This window comes from Mustela lutreola, chromosome 2 (genome assembly GCF_030435805.1).
Source record: "Mustela lutreola isolate mMusLut2 chromosome 2, mMusLut2.pri, whole genome shotgun sequence".
In the NCBI taxonomy this organism is placed as follows: domain Eukaryota; kingdom Metazoa; phylum Chordata; class Mammalia; order Carnivora; family Mustelidae; genus Mustela; species Mustela lutreola.
Window position 1 is genome coordinate 15,691,596 of NC_081291.1, and position 19,877 is coordinate 15,711,472.

At 52.2% G+C, this 19,877-nt stretch overlaps 1 protein-coding gene across 1 annotated transcript; it reads left to right on the plus strand.

The window, feature by feature from the left end:
• Positions 1-5,774: 5,774 nt before the first annotated feature.
• On the plus strand, positions 5,775-13,385 carry CLEC3B (C-type lectin domain family 3 member B). Its single transcript, XM_059160670.1, has 3 exons — positions 5,775-6,056; positions 10,294-10,392; positions 12,942-13,385. Exons 1-3 carry the CDS (start codon positions 5,948-5,950, stop codon positions 13,340-13,342), a joined length of 609 nt encoding a protein of 202 aa, XP_059016653.1. The 5' UTR covers positions 5,775-5,947; the 3' UTR covers positions 13,343-13,385.
• The last annotated feature ends 6,492 nt before the right edge of the window (positions 13,386-19,877 follow it).

A 19,877-nucleotide genomic window follows, 5' to 3' on the forward strand; every position in this document is an offset into this window, starting at 1 on the left:
AGGCATGGCTGGGTTTATATTTGTTGAGTTCTTGGGCTGTCTGGGGGAGACAAGGATTTCTAATAAGGTAGATCGAAATGTTTAGTATCCTATAGAGCTAATGGGGTTTTCTGTTTCTTGTGTGAGTTGTTAGAGTTGAAGACACCAGGTAAGTGCGGAACTGGGCTGAGCATGCCTAGTTTATCTATCAAAAATGTACAGATCAGGTCATGTCTTGGCCTCAGAGTGGAGGGGATAGAGGCGCTGAAGGAGGCCATTGAGCTATGAAGTCCGTGTGGCTTCTGAGAGCAGTCTTCCCCCTCCTCCCACACTTTTGCATGTTGCCCAGCTTCCTCATACATAGGATCTCCATGTCTTCCTTGCAAGGATCCCATTGTGTAGGCAGGGTCGAGATTATTACTTCTCTTCATGGATGGGGAATCTGGGTCTTGAATAACTTGCTCCAAAGGATGCAAATGCCAGGTGTCTGAGCTGGGTTGGAAATCCAGGACTCCAGTTCTCTCTCCACGGGGACGCTGCTCACCTTTAGGGACAGAACAAACAAGGAACGGGAACCCCAATGAGAGTCAAGAGTGGTCTCTTGCCTCTCCCGCCATCCTGTGCCCCAGGGCCTGGCACGCAAGGACAGAAGCAATTTTTGTTGAATGAATGACAGCCCCAGACCAACAAGCTTTGCAAAGGAACAAAGGACTTTCCTAATGAGGGTCACCGAGGCCAAGGTTGTGTGCCATTTGGCTTTGGCTTTGATTAAGGGCTGAGACTGCCTTTGCCATATTTTTTGGAGATGTGTACCCAGGACACTCTTACCCTTGAGGAGGGTGTGGAAAGTTCTCTTCCTCCATAGGCAGGCCACATTCCTGTTGACACTAGGCTAGCAGGACTAAAAGGAAACAGCTGTGCAGCGCGAGGGGACGGGGTGGGGTGTGGCTCCACGTTGGGCCAGAAGTTTGCATGTCATTTGGGCTGAGATGGGTGGGGTGGCCAGAGGTTGTTTTATATAACTCGGACTTCCAAACAGCTTTGGAGAGAGAGAAGAAAAAAAAAAGAAAAACCAAAACAGAATGTGTTTAGAAACTGAAATATGTCTGTTAGAGCTCTCTTCTGATTTTTCCGCCTCTGGCCTTTGCAATCAAGACCATCTCCGTGCAGGAAAATTGGCACAAAAAGACTGACCCCTGGAACCCTCCTACTCTGTTGGTGGGAATGCAGGCTGGGGCAGCCATTCTGGAAAACAGTATGGAGATTCCTCAAAAAGTTGAAAATAGAGCTACCCTATGACCCAGCAATTGCACTATGGGCATTTACCCCAAAAATACAAATGTAGTGATCCAAAGGGGGTACATGCACCTGAATGTTTATAGCAGCAATGTCAGCAATACCCAAACTATGGGAAGAGCCCAGATGTCCATCCACAGGTGAATAGATAAAGAAGATGTATAGAAGATATATATAGATAGATATCTATATATATAATGGAATACTATGCAGCCATCAAAACCACGAAATCCTGCCATTTGCAATGACGTGGATGGAACCAGAGGGTATTATCCTAAGCAAAATAAGTCAATCAGATAAAGACAATTATGATATGATCTCACTGATACGTGGCATCTGATAAACAAGACAGAAGATCATAGGGGAAGAGAGGGGAAAATGAAATGAGACAAAACCAGAGAAGGAGACAAACCATAAGAGACTCTTAATCTCAGGAAAGAAGCTGAGGGCTGCTGGAGCAGAGGGGGTGGGAGGGATGGGGTGGCTGGGTGATGGACACTGGGGAGGGTATGTGCTGTGGTGAGTGCTGTGAATTGTGTAAGCCTGATGAATCACAGACCTGTACCTCTGAAACAAATAATATGTTAATTAAGAAAAAAAAAGACTGGCCCCTGAGGGTGATATGTTCGTGCACAGACATGTCCAGGGTGGAGGGGGGCGGTCACTAGTGAATGTTAGCACCCCACTCCTGGTTGAAACCACCCCCCCTACTTGCTGCTCTTCTGGCTGGCCGAAGCCTCACGGACCGGGCCAGCAGAGGGGACCTTTCATTCCGGGAGGAGGAAATCCATGGATGCCACCAGGGCTGTGAGCAAGTGCATTGCAAGTGTCCCCAGTGGCAGTCACCGCCCGGCCAGGGACAGTGGGCGGTGGAGAATGGGGAGCTGGACATTTAATGGCTGGGAGCTCAGCATTGGTGTGGTGGCTATGAAAAGCCCAGGAATCTCCATCTTTTTGAATGGTGAGCATCCGACGGCCGGCAGACCCCTTGAGAACGTGTCTCGTTCTGGGAGCTGTACCACCATGAGGTCCATCACGAGTGGACTCCTAGCTAAAAGTGATTTTCCAGAAGGTTAAAAATGGTCCCGGAACCATGTTGTAGAGGAACACAGGAGAAAGAGGAGAAAGAAACACAGAAGGGGATCACAATGGCCAATTTCAGATGTCTGCCGGCCTCGTCCTGGGCTGCTTCCCTGCCTTTCTGCCGGGGGACTTGGCAACAGGCTGAGAGCCTCACGCGGGAGCCAGGCTACTTTGCAGAGTGATGAGTTGCTCATCCAGGAGGGGTTTAAGCAAGCACAGGGGCACGGCGGAGAGGGTCAATGGAAAGCAGCTTCCCACACTGAGGGGTGGTCATACCTGACTGCATCTTCCAACCTACTTTTTACAAAACTCAGATGCCGACAGACAGTGGGCCACACGCATTCTTCGAGGCCTCCCAAAGCCACTAAAAAATGAGATGCCAAAATTGGGTCACAAAAATAGTGATATATTTTAGAGACTTAACGATTTATTTATTTACTTCAGAGAGGAAGAGAGAGGCAGAGGGAGAACATGAGCGGGGGAGAGGGGCAGGGGGATGGAGAGAGAGAGAATCTCAAGCAGATTCCCCGCTGGGCACAGAGCCTAACTCAACAGGGGCCTCGATCTCTGGACCCTGATATGACCTGAGCCCAAACAAAGAGTCAGATGCCCAAAGGGCAAGGATATTCACAGGACTGGACTCCCTTTTAAAAGGTCAGCCTGAGGATGCTGGTGATGGGTGCAAATTTGAAGTGTGTGACGAGTTTGTCCTCTCCCAGGGCTGTCGGTGTATCTCAGAGGCTGCAGAGACCCTTCTTGGGAGACGTACCAAGCTTAAACCTGAGGAGGCCCCGAGCCAAAAGACAAGCCCCACTGTGATTTTTACGCAAGTCATTTTTTAAAAAATATTTTATTTATTTATTTGACAGTGACAGAGAGAGAGAGAGCGCAAGCAGAGGGAGTGGGAGAGGGAGAAGCAGGCTTCCTGTAGACCAGGGAGCCCAATGCAGGGCTGGATCCCAGGACCCTGGGATCATGATCTGAGGTGAAGGCAGATGCTTAACAGACTGAGCCACCCAGGGACCCCTGCATAAGTCATTTTAACAGCATGGGTGACCCCCCGTTGCTTATAGAGGAGCTCTGTGTAGTGCGTGCACATACACATACACACACACCCACCCAGATGCACACATGCACACACACAGTCATACATATACACACATGTACACAGGCACACACACGTATACACACCTACAAGTACACAGGCACACACATGTACACACACCTGGGAAAAGCTGCAGGGTAAAAAATCCAGACACTGCTCCCTACCTTCTAGAAAGCTCTCTACAAAAGCCCCCTTCCTGGACAATAGAAAGGTTACTTGCCAAGTTGAGCAGGAAAAAGTCCCGTTCTCCCAGTGAAGCTGTGATCTCACCTTGCTTGGGGGCTCATGAGGGACAGGTGCTTCATGCGTCCTCGGTACCTCCCCGGGACCCCCCAGTCCAGCCCCACTCAGCTGTCAAAACACTCTCTCCACAGGGGGGTCTGATCACAGCCCTCCCTGCTTGGTTCTTTTCTGGCCTCGATTCCCTCTGGTCTGTGTCCAGAGACACAGCGTGAGAGTAACACAGCAGAGAGACTCTTGCTGTGTTAAGGTGGCTGGAGTGTCCCTTTGCGATCGGCCCCGTCTGCCTCTCCAGCTTTCTTTCTTTCCCATCTCCACCCCCATTCATGTTTAGGATCGAGAATGTGGGGTGCCCATAGTTGGCTGCCCCGTAGTTGAAACAAACTCCTTCCATTTCCTTGGTGCCCCGAGAGCCAAGGTGAGAAAACCGGGAAACCAAAGGAGTTAGTAAAAGAAAAATACAGCACGCTTTCTCTTGCCGTGCGCTGCCCTCCTCCGCCTGCTCCCCCACTCCCGGCACTAAAGGGCTGGGGGTGCTTGTTCTTGACCCAGATCCCTCCCCAAATCCGAGGGTGGGCTCGACAGAGAGCTCTATGGCAGGCTTCTTGGAAGAAAAGCCCAAATTACAGAGTATTGTATTTTCTTTGCAAACAATCCTTTGCTCGGGGGAAATGGACAATTCCCATGTCAAGAGCACTGGCATCAGCGGCTCAGTCGTCTGTGTGACGTTTCTTTGGCAGGAACCTCACGGACGGATGGACAGACATGGTGGTGTGTTCCCATCAGGAGCTCGGGGGCTGCAGGCTTCCCACCTGCCCCACGAGCTGGGAGGCTTACTTGGGTCAATGGATGAAGTAGTGTCTGCCAGTCTTCCTTCCTTACTCTTTTTCTCTTTTTAAGGGAAAAAGTGTTTTGTGGACAACTTATCTGGATCTCTGAAAATACCCCTTTCCTCGTGGGATAATCAGCGTGTCCACTTACTTACACCTGGGTGTGCTGTTGCCACCGCAGTTGCTGACCGTCGGGCCCTGGGAGCTCCCCCAAGCTGGCTCCAAGTGCTCCCGGCATGTCTCCATCATCCCTTGAGCACTCACTTGCCTGCTTTCTGGAGAAACTTGTTCATTTTTGACTTTCCCTGCCTGGGCCCTGGAATCGGGCCTCTCGTCCAGGTGCTCTGGTTCCTTTTCGGGGGAAGCTGGGTTGAGAAGCCAGGGCTTGGAGGCTAGGGGTGCTGGGGGCCTTGGAGGGGCTGCTGCTCCACGGCACTCCCAGTGACAGCTAGGGACATTTCCATCTAAACGCATGGGCTCATCTTTATGTGTTGAAGTCCACAGTCGCACAGCGATGGCTCTAATTGTTATCCTCCACCATGGGATATCCTCCAGCATTCTAGTTACCTGCCTCTCCAAATTGGCCCCTCCCTTCTCAGATGATGAGGAAACGGGCTCCCTTGTTCTGTAACAGATTTGCTGATTTGATGGATGGAGCCCTGTATGTCACCTCCCTCTTATCCCGTCCATGCCCCGCACCCGACCTCCCATGCAGGATGATCTCCTCTCCTCGCTTGGACCCCAGCTCTCCGTACAGGGTCCCTGTCCCTGCATCACCCCCGCCCCCACCCCCCATGCCCTTCTCCACCCTGTTGGGCCAGGACGACCTTTTCTTCCTGCTCCACCCTGTCCCGCACCTTCCCCCTCTCCCTGTGTGGTCACCTCTGCTTCAGGATAGGATGGTGGAGAGACAGAAACGTGAAGCAAGGAGAGGTATTCCCTGGTATTTTGGCCCAAAGATGCACCAAATGTATAAAGACGGAAACACAAAATTATCTATGCAGTCAGGCGTTGAGCCCCGGGTCACGGAGTGTACCTGTTTTGAGCTAATGCTGGGGAAGGGGGCACCTCTACTCCTGCCCAGCGGAACTGCTCAAGAGATGTGCGCTCGGACAACAACTGTGTATATTTCAGAATTCTAGAAAACAGTGAGTCTGCTTCAGAAGGCAGGGCCAGATCGCTGGGTGGGTGTTCCCCAGGCAGCCAGGCTCTCTCAGGCCTGCCTCTTTTGCAGGCTTTTCTTTCTTCTTTTTTTTTTTTTTGGCAAGCCACGCAGCACCGTCTGGGAGGGTTTCCTGGACAGAGGTCCCCGTGGCTGCTGCCTTAAGACGTGCGGGCCGGACGGTGGCCGCCACTCCTCTCCGGACCCAGGCCAAAGCTAGGCAGCAGCTGCAGCCCCAGCCGGTGCAACAGCATGGAGCTTTGGGGGGCCTACCTGCTCCTCTGCCTCTTCTCGCTCCTGACCCAGGTCACCGCTGAGCAGCCAGCCCCCAAGGTCAAGAAGGCTGCAAATGTCAAGAAAGGTAAGGAGGGGGACAGGGCTCCTCCCCATCTTCCAAGGGTGGTCACCCTCTTTGTCATGGCTTCGTATGTTCCTTCCCTTCATTTTCCTTCTTGATAAGTCCAGGGAACTTTTGTGAGCTACCCCTGGACCCTGGGCAAATTCTTCAGTATCAGGGGCGGTTGTCAGACTTGGAAGGATCCCTGACTCTTAGAATGAGACAGAACCTTCCAGATCTTCTAAACCGACACCCACTCCGCCCATCTCCACCCTCCTATATGTTAAAGAAATCAAACCTGGGGTATGGCAATGCCAATGGGCTCTGCTTTGTAATCTCCAAACCTGGGGTTACTCCACTGTAAAATGGGGATAGTGGCACTTGCTGAAAGAAAGCCGTCTGGTTAGGATTTAATACTATACAGCCCAGTGCTTGGCCCCTATGATCTACTTCATGCACAGGGGGAAAAAAAGGACCCAGTTAATTCTCCATGGGATAGTGTATCACGAAGCCTTGAGAAAACAAAAATGTGGGAACCCAAACGAGGGTGCCAGGAGCAGGCTTGCACTCCCTTTGTTGCCTCTGGGTTTGGGGTGTCCTTGGGTTGCCTTGGCTGCAGCAGGGCCTACCCTTGGAGGCCTGCGTGCCTGTGGTGAGGTCACCCCAGGCTGTGTTGAGACAACATTAGCGAAACGCCATGGCAATGAACCGGCCTGTCACCCCCACAGGGCTCTGAGGCTCCGAGAGAGAGTTCCAGGGGATGAGAATGTGGATTTAGGCAGAGAAAGGGGCGGCCAGAGCCAAGAGCCTGGAAGAGGCAAGGCGAGGGGCTGTGGGCCGTCCTCGGGCCGCTCTCTGAGCCTCCTCTGTAGATGGACAGCTGCCCGTTGGCTGTGGACTAGCGGAATGTGGAAAGGCCCCTCGGGACAGTGGAGACGACCCCGACCCACCCACCCAGGGCTGTGACAGAGAAAGGAGCAGATGTGTGGATGACAGATAATGACCTCAAAGGTTCAGTTTATAAAGTTAAGAACAGAAAGTGCAAAACAGAATGGAAAAGTTCAAAACAGAATGGATACCATGCCTACATTTATTTTGAAATGTGGGTTTATATACAAATACACATTTCCTTTTATTGATTTAATTTTTTAAGGTTTTATTTGTTTATCTGAAAGAGAGAGAGACAGCGAGAGAGGGAACACAAGCAGGGGGAGTGGGAGAGGGGAAGCAGGCTTCCCGCGGAGTAGGGAGCCTGATGCAAGGCTCGATCCCAGGATTCTGGGATCATGACTGGAGCCGAAGGCAGACGCTTAAGGACTGAGCCACCCAGGCGCCCCCACATTTCCTTTTATATGAGTCAGATTTTTTTCTGGAAGGATCCACAAGAGTTAGTGACAGTGATTACCTTTGGGGTGAAAACCTGGGGAGCTGAAGGCAATGTCAGTCAGAAAGGAGACTGTAATGTTTTGAACTGTTTGGGTTTCTAAAAAGGTACATGCAGGTATTACCTCTGCAAAATTTTCATGAAAAAGCAGAGTCACTATCACGCACGACTGTGTCCGTGAGCATTAGCTAAAATGACCACCCAGGGATGGTCTTCCAAAGGAGGTGCAGTTCTAAAGGCAGATAATAGAATTTTTAAATGTGGAAAACAGTGGCTAATGTCTCAGCTCCCAGAGATGTAGTATTTAGTTATTTCATCATGCAAATCATGTATCATACGAAAAAGGAGAAGTCCAGACCAGAAAACGACTTGGTCCTTTCCGGCGTTATCACATGCAAACCCGGCCCAGGGTGTCTCCACGGAGGGGGCGCCCGGAGGTCTGCAGGACCGCTGACGACATTGGTGGAATGTTCTGTCCAGCTCTGGCCTCCTTCGGGAACCCGCTTCGGTGTGCTCTGACTCACCTGGTTTGCTTCCTTCCACCAGCAAATGCTTCCAGAGCGCTTTTCCACAGAGGTGCCGGTATATGGGCCGAGCACCCTAGGGAAGGGTCACCACCCTGCTCGTTAAGGTGCAAATCGGCCCAGGAACTTTGATGGCTCTCACTTGGGTGCCAGCACCATCTTGGAATCTGTTACAATCCAGGAGCCTGGGCGCGCCACCCGTGGAGATGCTGGATCTGGCGGTTGGGGGATGGGGCAGCATCTGCCTTTTCCACAAATCTCCAGTGATTCCAAGGAGCCACCAGGATTGAGAATCCCAGAAACAAACTAGCTGTAGGTGCTGTGTGCAAACGTGGAGGAGGGAGTCCAGAAGAGGAGCAAAGTGGTGCCTGGAATGGGGTTCGGGGGGATGAACAGATAGGGGAGGCTGGCTGTGTGGCAAGCTCCCCCCTTCCCCAACCTCCAGGGTCAGGGGAGAGCTCTGGGTGCTTACAGGAGCTCATCTGCTCCTAGGTGGGAGGTGTCTCCCTAGCTAGCTGTATGAGGTCAGCTGGGGGTAATGCATGCTGGGAAGGCTCAGGTGACTGGAGTTCTAGTAGCCATGTGGCCACACCTGGCAGGGAGGCTCAGGTGGGCAGGAGGGCTGCAGGGGGTTCACAGGCCCTCAGAACAGGGACTGGGGGACCTGGAGGGTGTCCATTTCAATCACACACATCAGGAATCTGAGGCTCAAAAACGGAGAGGGGTAGCACAGGGCCGCCTGATTCCTCGTCCAGAGCTGTAGACATTCCTCACTCCTACACCTTCCTTGGGTGGAACACTTTTGGTGCCTTCCTCCTTGACCATTTCCTGGAGGGCCCCTTGCACACACGGGCACCTGGATGCAAATTACAAAGGTACCCCTCTGAGCTGCCAAATTGTAGAAAGGCACCCCTTTCTCTGATCTGACCCAGCATAGCCAGGGCAAGGCTAGGGACTAGACATGAGCCCCCACTAGTTCCCTCAGCTGAGGGCCTTTGTGCAGTATCCAACTTGCACCACCTCACTTGGCACCCTGTGCTGATACATTATATGACTGGTACAGAGCTGCCATGATGAAGCTGCCAAGACAGAGGCCCAGCACGGGGCACACATAACCCTGCCAGGCTAGTTTGCCAACCCTAAATCCTCCTGCCCCCCTTTTTCCCCCTTGCTTATCCGGGTGCTATTTTCCTCATATTTGGTAAATTACATCACTAGTTTCTGTATATACAAGTAGGTTTCTTGCTTGCATTTGTTTCCTGAGATTCCTGAGGTGCAAAAGCATCTTATGGGTGGACAAAAGCTCTGACTTCATCGCTCATGACCTTGGACTCCATGCAGGCACAGCTAAATGGACCATGGAAGCACTTCCCAGCCTTCCACCCCAAGCCACACAGCCTTTTCTGAAGCCCCTGGGATTTCAGTAAGACAGGGGTCCACCCACAGAGCGCTCTACATACACACACACACACACACACACACACACACACAGACGCTTCCCACCTTCCTCTGCTGGCTCGCGCACAACCAGCTCCCAACACATCTTTGTGCTCAGGCTGGCTCACATTAGGACTCTGGTCCTGTCACAAAGGGGGGTGGGGGATTAAGCCCAGAACCATATGCGCCCTGGGTTCAGCCAGCCCTGCCCACTGCTGGCTCTGCGCTCTTCCATCTTCATCTGGCTCTGGTTTCCTGTTTGTGAAGCAGGACTCTAAGAGATGCTTACATGGGTCACAGGGTCTGTTGTTAGCCAAGTGCTGCTCACGTGCTTTCTCACTCTTAGTCTCTATTTTCTCCAGAGTCCCCTAAAGTGGGGCCATTATCATCCTCTTTCACAGATGAGCAGCTCGCCCCAGGTTACTCACATCCTCGAGACCTCAGTGCCCTTGCACATGTGCACCTGTTCCGCCACACCACGCCCCGGGCTGGAGTGCATGCTCTGCTGGTCCGTGTCCCATTGCTCCAGTCTTGGGAGGTGAACTTGGCAGGTCTCAAGGGCATCTGGTTCTGCTTCCTTTGCTTTGCTCTCCTCTGGAGCTGGGAGGGTGGTAGGGGATGCCCCCCTCCCCGGCCCCTACCAGTCCCAACTCCAAACGACCCCCAGCCACACTCCTCAACAAACCATGGGTCTCTCTTGAATCGGAGCAGGTGAAGGGTGGGTCTCCGGGCAGGTGGAGAATGACAAGCAATTCCTCAGACTACCATCAGTGGGGACTGGGAGAAAGCAGTGCAGAGTATCCTTTCCCTTGACCCCCTTGTGGTCGACAGAGCGAGGGCTTCTCCCAGCCCGTCCCTTGCCCCGCCCCCATCTCTCCCTGCCTTCTTCACCGCTTTGTGATTGTGTCCATCCCAGATGCTGTGACTCCGAAGATGTTTGAGGAGCTCAAAAACCAGCTGGACAACCTGGCCCAGGAGGTGGCGCTGTTGAAGGAGCAGCAGGCCCTGCAGACAGGTGACCGTAGATGCGCGGGGCGGGTGAGGGGTGGGGAGGGGAGCGGAGACCAGGAGGGCTCAGGCAAGGGCAGCCAGGCACGCGCCTGGAAGTCTCCAGCGAGGACCGGGGCCCCAGCTGTCAGGATCCAGGGAGCCCCCTCCTCCACCTGCTCCTCTGGGGCCCGATCCCCCGACACGTGTGCCTATGGGAATGCTCTCGAAGGACAAAAAGCCTCCCCATTACCGCCCAACGGAAGCGTGGCCCCAGGAGCGCTGTGTGGAGCAGGGACCGCAACCTTCCTCATGAGCCCCCAGAGGACCCTCCACTCAGCCCATCCCCCACAGCCCTCAGGGGCACCTTAGCGTCACTCCCCTGTGCCTCACTGCGTTTGCTGGTGCTGACGCTCTTCATCATCCTAATTATGTCAAGGCGGGGTTTATCCTACCCATTTGAAATGGGGGAAACTGAGGCACAGAGAGGTCACGTTCCTCGCCCACGCTCACCTGGCTGGTGAGTAGGCGAGGATCTGGATGGGAGCAGCCTGCCCAGTGCGCCCTGGGTGGGAGGAAAGGTGGGTTTGGGGCTTCCTGGCTCTGCGCTCACCAGACAAGCAAGGGTGGACATAGGCACACAGCTGCAGAGCCTGGGGGCAAGGTCGGGCCCCCTCCCTGGCCAGCTCATCTTTCTCTCTCTGCCCCCCCCCCCCATCATGTTCCTTTCATAGCTTCTCTATCCCACCTTCTCCTTTGTAAGTGTGCCCTGGGGAGCACAGAGAATACAAACAGTAGTAGGTAACACTCACAGGTGAGCATCCTGAGGGCCTGGCCCTGCTCCAAGTGCTCTGCTGGGGCTTATTACTACAACCCGCCTCCATTTCCCACTAAGACGTGGAGTGTCTTGCTAACAGCTGGAAGGAACAGTCTTGCTCTTAGCTCTGCTATGCTGCCTTTCCAGTTATCACCTGGACTGCCCCTTCTTGGGCAATCTACAAATCTCCCTGTGGTCACAGCTACCTTCTCACCTGATGCTTCTCTGACAGCATGTCCTGAACCTTGGGTCCTCTGCTCCCCTCGTGCCTCCTCAGAGACCTCCAGATCCTTCTCACTGGGCAGTTTGCACCCACTTCCTCCCACCCAGGTCTCTCCTTTCAGCATGCACAGTGACCAGCTTTCCGTCCCTCTAAAGTGCCACAATCTGCCCTTCCCACCATGGGGCCTTTGTACCTGCTGTTTCAGCAGCCTGAATTGCTCCCCGCGAGATCCACCTACTATATGGCATCCCTGTCTGAGAACCCTGTAATTCCTCGCCTCAGTCAGGCTCCTTAGTTATAACTCTCACAAGATGATGTTCCTTCCTTCATCGTATTTATTGCAGTTTGTAATGATCTATTCATTTGCTTATTTAAGTCTGCCTCCCCCACTAGATGGTAAGCCCCAGGAACAAAGGGGCCATGTTTGATTGCCTTGTCTCTTCCACCACATAGCCCACCATAGTGCCTGCCACATATCAACACTCAGGAAATTGTTGAAGGGTGGACAAACACGTGATTTTGTACAGCCTGCTTAACATAGCAGGTAGGGTGAAGGGGCTCTAGAAGGGAAGAGTCTAGCATGCTTTGGCTTCCAGTGAACAGAACACCTAACAGTAGCTTAAACAAAAATTGAGTCTGAGAGTGGGTAGCTGTAAGTTTTTGCTCAGAAGCTTTGCCTCATGGTGCCAAAATGGCTGCCCCAGCTCCAGGCATCCTGCCGGTATTCAAGGCAAGATGTAGGAGAAAAGGTGGCCCAGCTATTTCTCAGGACAGTGAAGGTCTTCCATTCCCACCTTATTGATCAGATCTCTATCATATGACCACCTGTAGCTTCGATGCAAGAAGGAAGCTTTCCCAGCCTCTGTAGTGGAGGCAGACAAGGGAGAAGGGGGTGGAGAATGGCTGTTGGTTGGGTTGACCAACAGTATCTGCCCCAGAGGGAAAGTTTAGAAGCACGGTGCCATTCTGGGTGACAGTCTCCTCATCAGTAGAGTGGAAGGTGTAGGGGGAGATTACTGGAGGAGCTCTAACATCTCTCTCCTGTCTAACCTTTGTGCTTGGCCAAAGTCCATATAACCTAGCCGGCACTATCCCCCTGAGGTGAGATGATGAGGTGGGGACTTCCTGGCACAAAGTTCATGGCAAAAGGCAGTTCTTCCCTCCCACCCCTCCCCCATGTCTGTCGATTCCTTGGAGGTTCATAGCCTCCCACGCTGACAGGGCTCCTCAGAATTCCACCCCTGTGACCAGAGCTGATCCTGTCTCTACACTGGCACACCCTCCCAGGCACTGGATGTGGTGCCCAGGGAAGGGCGGTGACCTTGAGCTAGGGGCTCTCCTCTAGTACGGGGATCCCGGCTCTTCCTTAGTGTCCGTCACAGCCCTAGCCTGGGTGGGGGTGGGCTGTCCAGGGCCGGGGTCGCAGAAGCGGGGACTGCAGGAGGGTGGACGGGGCCCTGGGCGTTGGCCTAGGGCTAGGGACCCTGGAGACCTCGGCTGATTGCCGTCTCTTCCCCCGTCTCTTCCCCCCTCGCAGTCTGTCTGAAGGGTACCAAGGTGCACAAGAAATGCTTTCTGGCCTTCCCCCAGGCCAAGACCTTCCACGAGGCGAGCGAGGACTGCATCTCGCGCGGGGGCACGCTGGGCACCCCGCAGACGGGCTCCGAGAACGACGCCCTGTACGACTACCTGCGCCAGAGCGTGGGCGCCGAGGCCGAGATCTGGCTGGGCCTCAACGACATGGCGTCCGAGGGTGTCTGGGTGGACATGACCGGCGGCCACATCGCCTACAAGAACTGGGAGACGGAGATCACCGCGCAGCCCGACGGCGGCAAGACCGAGAACTGCGCCGCCCTGGCCGGCGCGGCCAACGGCAAGTGGTTCGACAAGCGCTGCCGCGACAAGCTGCCCTACATCTGCCAGTTCGCCATCGTGTAGCCGCAGGGCCGGCGGGGGAGGGGGAGGGGGTGGGGGTGATGGGGGCGGGGGTGATGGGGCCGCGCAGCCCCGATCCCCGCTCGGCCCGCACCCCGCCCGCGCTCGCGCTCGCGCAAATAAAGCTGGTGCCGCTGGGCCGCGAGTGGCTGCGCCTCTGCCAGAGCTCCGGGGGGGAGGACGGGAGGAGGGAGAGGAGGGGAGGAGGGGGCTGGGGGAAGGGCGGATGGAAGGAGAAGGGGGAGGGGGAGGAGGGGCGGAAGAGGTGGAGGGGAGCAAAGGGAGGGGGAAATGAAAGAGGTGAAGAGTGGAGGAGGGGGGAAGGGAGGAGGAGGAGAGAGAGGAGAGGGAAAGCGAGCTGGACACACACACTTCACAGCACCAACGGATTCTCAGCAGGAGGACAGAAAAGAGTAAGGGGAAACAGAACCCCTGACAGCTGCTGTCTTTTTTCTTTGTATAACTTCTTATCATCGTAGAATTTCCAACTTACAGAAAAGTTGCAAGAATTCCTGGATACCTTTCACCCAGATCTTCCAAATATGAACATTTCCCCGTATTTGCTTTATGCTTTTATTCCACCCCCCACCCCCGCCATTTGACAGTAAATTGCAGACATGAGTCCCCCTTTACCCGGAAATACTTCCGTGTATTTACTTAGAGAGCAAGGGCATTTTCTTCCATGGCACTATTATGGAAGTGGGGAAATTGACATGGACACAGTAATTGTCAAAGTCACAGCCCTGATTCCCATGTCCAGGTTTCCTTTTGTAAACTCCACTTCCACGTGCTGGAATCCAGTATTCCCTCCCCAACTCCAGGGAAGGGGTGACCCCATCCCTAACCCCTCCTGTTGTGTGGATCCATTTCTGGGATGCAGTGATGTCTGAGTCCTGCTGGGGGCTGAGGGGTGGGGATAGGAGCAGAGACCATCTGGGGGAGAATTTGCATCCCCATCCTCCCCCAGCATGCCCTGGGGGCTGGTCTAGGAGCCCCGTAGGACCATGGCCAACACTTCCCACTCCTTACAAAGAGCTCCGTGCTAGCAATAGCTACCTCTTGTTGAGCTCACCAGAGCACAGGAACTTCCAGTATGTTGTTTTATTAAAATCTTATCCACCCAGGACAAGATGTGTCATTATCCCCATTTTGTAGGAAAGGAAGCTGAGACTCAAGGAGGTTAAGCGATTTCCCTCAAGGTCACACAGCTAGTAAGTGACAGAGCCTCGATTTTACCCCAGGGCTGATCCCAAGGGCCTTGGGCTTTCCACCACCACTGTGATGCTTGCCTCACGTACTGGAGCTTTCCTGAAATAAAACATTGGAAAAGTGGCCTGGTGACCCCAGGAGGCTCCTGGCCATCTTGTGGCGTGTCCTGGCTAGTGACACCTTGTACGGGAAGTCTTCCTTGTCCCATCAGCCGTGGTATCATCCACCATCTGCACCTTCTTCTCCCTGGTCTTTTTTTAGTGTGCCTTGCCTTCAGTAATAAATTGATGACTGTTTGATTCGATCCGTGGCCGTGAGGTGGGCTCGGGGAGGTCGCTTACCGTGAAATGTGTCAGGCAGTCTGCTGGGCTTTGTCCCAGAAAGCCTCTCATGTAATCCAATAATTATGGGAAGAAGTAGAAAGATCCACGTGAGTTGCAGAAACAGGCTCAGAGGGAGCCTGGGTGGCTCAGTTGGCTGAGCGACTGCCTTTGGTTCAGGTCATGAGTTCTGGGATGGACTTCCACATTAAGCTCCCAGCCCCTTGGGGAGTCTGCTTTTCCCTTTGACCTTCTCCCCTCTCTTGCTCTCTAAGTAAATAAATAAAATCTTAAAGAAAGAAAGAAGCTCAGAAGGCTGATGCAATTTGTTTAAGACAACTCAGAGGCAAAGCTGAGACAAATCTAGGTCTTACCACCCTCAGTTTGGGTACACACACCACCCCTCCCCACGCCGCGCTATAATCTAGATGGATGCAGGTGACCACGGCCTTTTGAAAGTTCCTGAAGTGGGCGGCTTCCCGCAAGAGGGCACCATGCCTCTGTGGGAGAGCAAAGGTCCCCGGTGGAGAAGTGCCACGGCAGCGGATCGCGGGCAGGCAGCGAGCACTTCCCGCTTCCAGCAGCAGGGGGCAGTATGGGCCAGAGAATCGTTAGGCATCGCTAATGGGCCACAGACCCTCTTGCTCTTCCGTTTGGAATAGAGACCCATAGCTTGCAAACCTGGGTACACCCTGTCCTAGGAACTTGTTTTTATTTTAGCCTTTGACACTTTGTTCCTCATGGATTTACTTGCACTCATTTTTATTTTTAAACATCTCACGTTCAATTATTATTTATCATGATTACTGAGATTGTTTTCATTTTTGTATTTTAAAAATTTTTTTCATGCTTCCTTAAATTTTGTAGCCCAGGCAAGTGCTTCACACAGTGCTTCACTCATCTCACTGGTCCTGGTTCTGGCTCCGAGATACAAACCTTGGAGAAGTTTCCAAACCAATGTAAGCAATGATAGGAAGCCGGATTCTAAGAGGTTCAACTTCTCCTGGAAAGATGGTCTCTTCATATTCTCCTGGAACTAATGTTGAGGCCTCTTTCATAATCATTACCCTTTTTTTCTCTTTCCCATTGTGTGTTTCCTGGTGTGTCAAAAGCTTTGGAGATGCCAATCAAAGGGAAATTTTGAAATATCAGTGTAGGAGTTGAGGTTAGGTCTGTCATTCTCAACTTTGGGCAGACATTAGAATCACCTGAGGTGCTTAAAACGCCAAATGCCCAGGCTGCACACTAGACCAATTAAATTGAATATCTGGGGAGAGGGACTGGGCACTGAGAGGGTTTGAAGCTCTCTAGGTGATTCCAAGCAATAGTGGCTGAGAACCACTGGGCTACAGGGTTAGGATTTTTGAAGAAACCTATCAGCCCCAGAATATCTTCCTCATTGGTCTGCCTCAGTCTGAATTTCCTAGTATTCTAAGCCTTGAGCAGTGATACCTTGCCCACTAATCAGGATTGGCCAAAATAAAAATGTTTGGTTACTGTTTTATATTGATTTTAACAAGAAGTAGAGGCTCAACTTGAAGCACTTGTTGTAAGTTAATTTCAGTAGGAGATAGGCATGTTTATCCAGTTAGAATTAGCTTTGGTTGCATATAATGAAAAATCCCAAATAACAGGGCCTTAAGATAGAAATCTGAAGGTAGATAGTTCAATGCTGGTATGGCATCTTTATGGTCTTAGGGGGTTCAAGTTCCTTTAACTTTCCCATTCTACCATTCTAGTGTGTGCTTCCTGTCTTTGAGGTCACCTCATGGCCTGTGATGGCTGCTGGAGCACCAGCCATTATAATTTGCTTACCAGGCATGAAGCAAAAGAAAATGGGAGAATGGGCAAGAAAGTTCCAGTCGGCTTCCTTTAAGGAGCCTCTCTTTTCTTTATATTTCATAGGCCAGAACTTTGTCAAATGCCTATATGCATGGAAGGTTTTGGTAGGTACCTTTGCTCCCCAAATAAAAATCAAACCTCTCTAAAGAAGAAGGGGCAGGGGTACCTGGGTGGCTCAGTGGATTAAAGCCTCTGCCTTCAGCTCAGGTCATGATCCCAGGGTCCTGGGATCGAGCCCCACATCAGGCTCTCTGCTCAGTGTGGAGCCTACTTCCCCCTCTCTCTGGCAGAGAGGCAGCCTACTTGTGATCTCTGTCTGTCAAATAAATAAAATCTTAAAAAGAAGAAGAGGAAGAAGGGGCAAATGGTAGGTAACTAGCAGTTTGTAGTTGTAGCATGGAGCTACTACAGACCCAAAGCTTGACCGTGGGAGGGAACAAAGGCTTGGAAGCAGAATTAAGTCATATTGAAGAAGAAATGATGATTCATTCATCTAGTTCCCAAAAACTTGCTCCTGTGGGTCTTTAATGGGAGAAGCATGTTTTCAACTGAGCATCTGGGTCAGGCCCTATTTCTTGTTTCAGTAAATTCCTAGTTCCTAAGCACAGCGGTATCAGCCTTACTTTTGGGTCAGTCGTCTCCCAGGGCAGCCCTCTTCTTCAAGTGCCCAGATCTAGAAGGTTGTGACACCCCAGGTGCTTTCTGCCTGCCCTCATCTGGATGGTAGAATAAGTCATTGCTAGGCTGGAGGCAGAAGACAGAGGGCGTATCTTGGTGGACCCTGGCTGCATTCTGTGAAGCTTCCTTTTTCACTCCCTTGGAGAGTTAGTCACACACTGTATCAGTTATGGTCTTATCAGGAAGCGAACTCAGTTCAAAGGGCTCTTAAGGACTATAGACAGCCCTCATTTTGCACGGTTCTGATATAGATGAATTTCAATTATTGTTAATTTCAGGGGTTTTAAATGATGCCAGACCCCAACAAGATGGTTACAATTTCAGTGACACTGGTATATTAACTGCAAGAAAGTGTGTACAGCCTCAGTTGCAAAGGTACAATTGAATGGCTAGCTCTTCCGTCCAGAAATCACTAGGTAAACAGCAGACACGCAATGTGTTCGGTGGCCAGCCACGTGACCTCTTTCCAAGACGGTGGGTGACTGGCCTCTGCACACGGGTCACTCCATTCATGCACAGACAGCAAAGCCAGCAGTTGTGGTGCCTCCTGGTCTCCCACCGATGAACTCGGGGGACATTTTGCAAAGAAGGGTAACAAACACGGAACTGGCCAATAACGATGAAAATGCGGCAAATCAATGAAACTTGAAATTCAATTATAGGTGGGGAGTTAGGAACAGGCAAGGCGCTGTTCCAACTCCTCCTGGCTAGACTTTTCCAAGAAATACTTTCTCAATGTCTGCAATGTTTCAAATTAGTGTATTTAGTATTGGTACTACTTTTCCTCTTATCAGCAGTAAGAGGGTTTTAATGTTTTCACAAACCTTTTGAAAGGCCAGTCGTAATTTTCCCCATGGATCGTTAAGGCTATTTTGCATAGTTGCGGCTTGCTTGGTCCTTTTTACAGTCCCCAAAACCATGGCGAGGAGCCCTATATTTAGAGAGATATGAGGGCGCCTGTGTGGCTCAGGTGGTTAAGCGTGTGCCTTCGGCTCAGGTTGTGATCCCGGTGGCCCTGGGATGGAGCACCCCTTTGGGCTCCTTGCTCCGTGGGGAGCCAGCTTCTTTCTCTCCCTCTGCCTCTCTCCCTGCTTGGACTCTCTTGTTCTCTCTCAGATAAAATCTTTTTAACAAAAGATATGGGTGTTCTCAGCAAGTGAGCAAGGGATAGCGGGCATTCAGAAGCTCGCCACAGCAGGGAGCACTCTGTAGGGCAGGACTGTGGGTGGGGTGGGGAGCGCAAATGGTGCTAGGGGAGCCTCACAGCAGAAACACATGAGAGAGCTCTGTGCAGAGGGACACAGCCACAGACAGAAAATGCAGCCCAGCGCACAAAGGGGGACTGGGAGAAATACCCAAACACCTGCGTCTTTGCCCCCCTCCCCCAGCTTGGCAGGTGCTTCCTTCCCAGTGGGTGAACCCAGCTGAAAGGCAGCTAGACCCAGGTATGGGTCTGGGCCATGCAGTCTGGTCAGACTCCCTCTGCAACTGACAGGGCAGCCTGGATGGGGGCTGAAGCACACGAACACATGTTGACATTTTTATGTCCATGCCCTGCAGTCGGAGGGCAAAGTCACCTGGATCTCTGGGGCTAAGTGCTAGCACATTCCCTTAATAAAGACTAAGTGAACACACATGGGAATGTGGGGTTCCATTCTCCCAATGGCAAGGTTCCTAAGAACTGCTGACCCCGGAGTTTCCCTGGTGCTGCTTGTCCTATTGGCTGGGACAAAAAACACAAACACTTGGGGTCAACCGGAAGGAGAAAAAGCGATCTCCATGTTTTCCAGCTAGTGTTTACAGGAAAAATTTCTAGTGAGAGTCCCCCAGACTCAGTTGATTTTCAGCAAGATGGGCTGGGCAAGTTTCAAATTCCATTCTAAATGCAACTGACAGAATGTCAGGGTGGGCGTGGGTATGTCTCAGATGACAGCATATAAAACATATTGCTTGGGATCAAGGGCTCAGGCATTTTACTTTCTGCCATGAGTTTCCGTAACTTCTATAAGGCGTCTCACATGCTTTAGTTACACCTTTGGAAATCTTTTAAGGGTCTGGGAACTTCATTAAACAAAACTTATTGAAATAGCAAGCGCTGGTTGGCCTTCTGCAGGTTGCTCTAGCTCTGTTGCCCAGTCTCCTGATAGGTCTCTGGCTGTCTGCAGCTTTATTGACTGAGCCTGATTCAGGGGGCGGGGTGGTGGTGGGACACCTCCATCCAGGAGGTCCTGGACTCTGGGGTCTCCCCACGAAGCTCATGTTGCTGGCTTCCTTGCAAGAGGGTGAAGAGGACTGGCAGGGCAGTTTCTCAGCCTTAGCACTACTGACATCTGGGGCCGGATAACCCTTTGCTGTGGGGGCTGTTCTGTGCATTGCCGAACATCAGCATCCCTGACACCCACCCACTAGATGCCCGCAGGGCCGGTTCCAGCTGTGACAGCCCAGATGGCCACAGACATTGCTGTGTGTCCTTTGCGGGGGCAAAAATC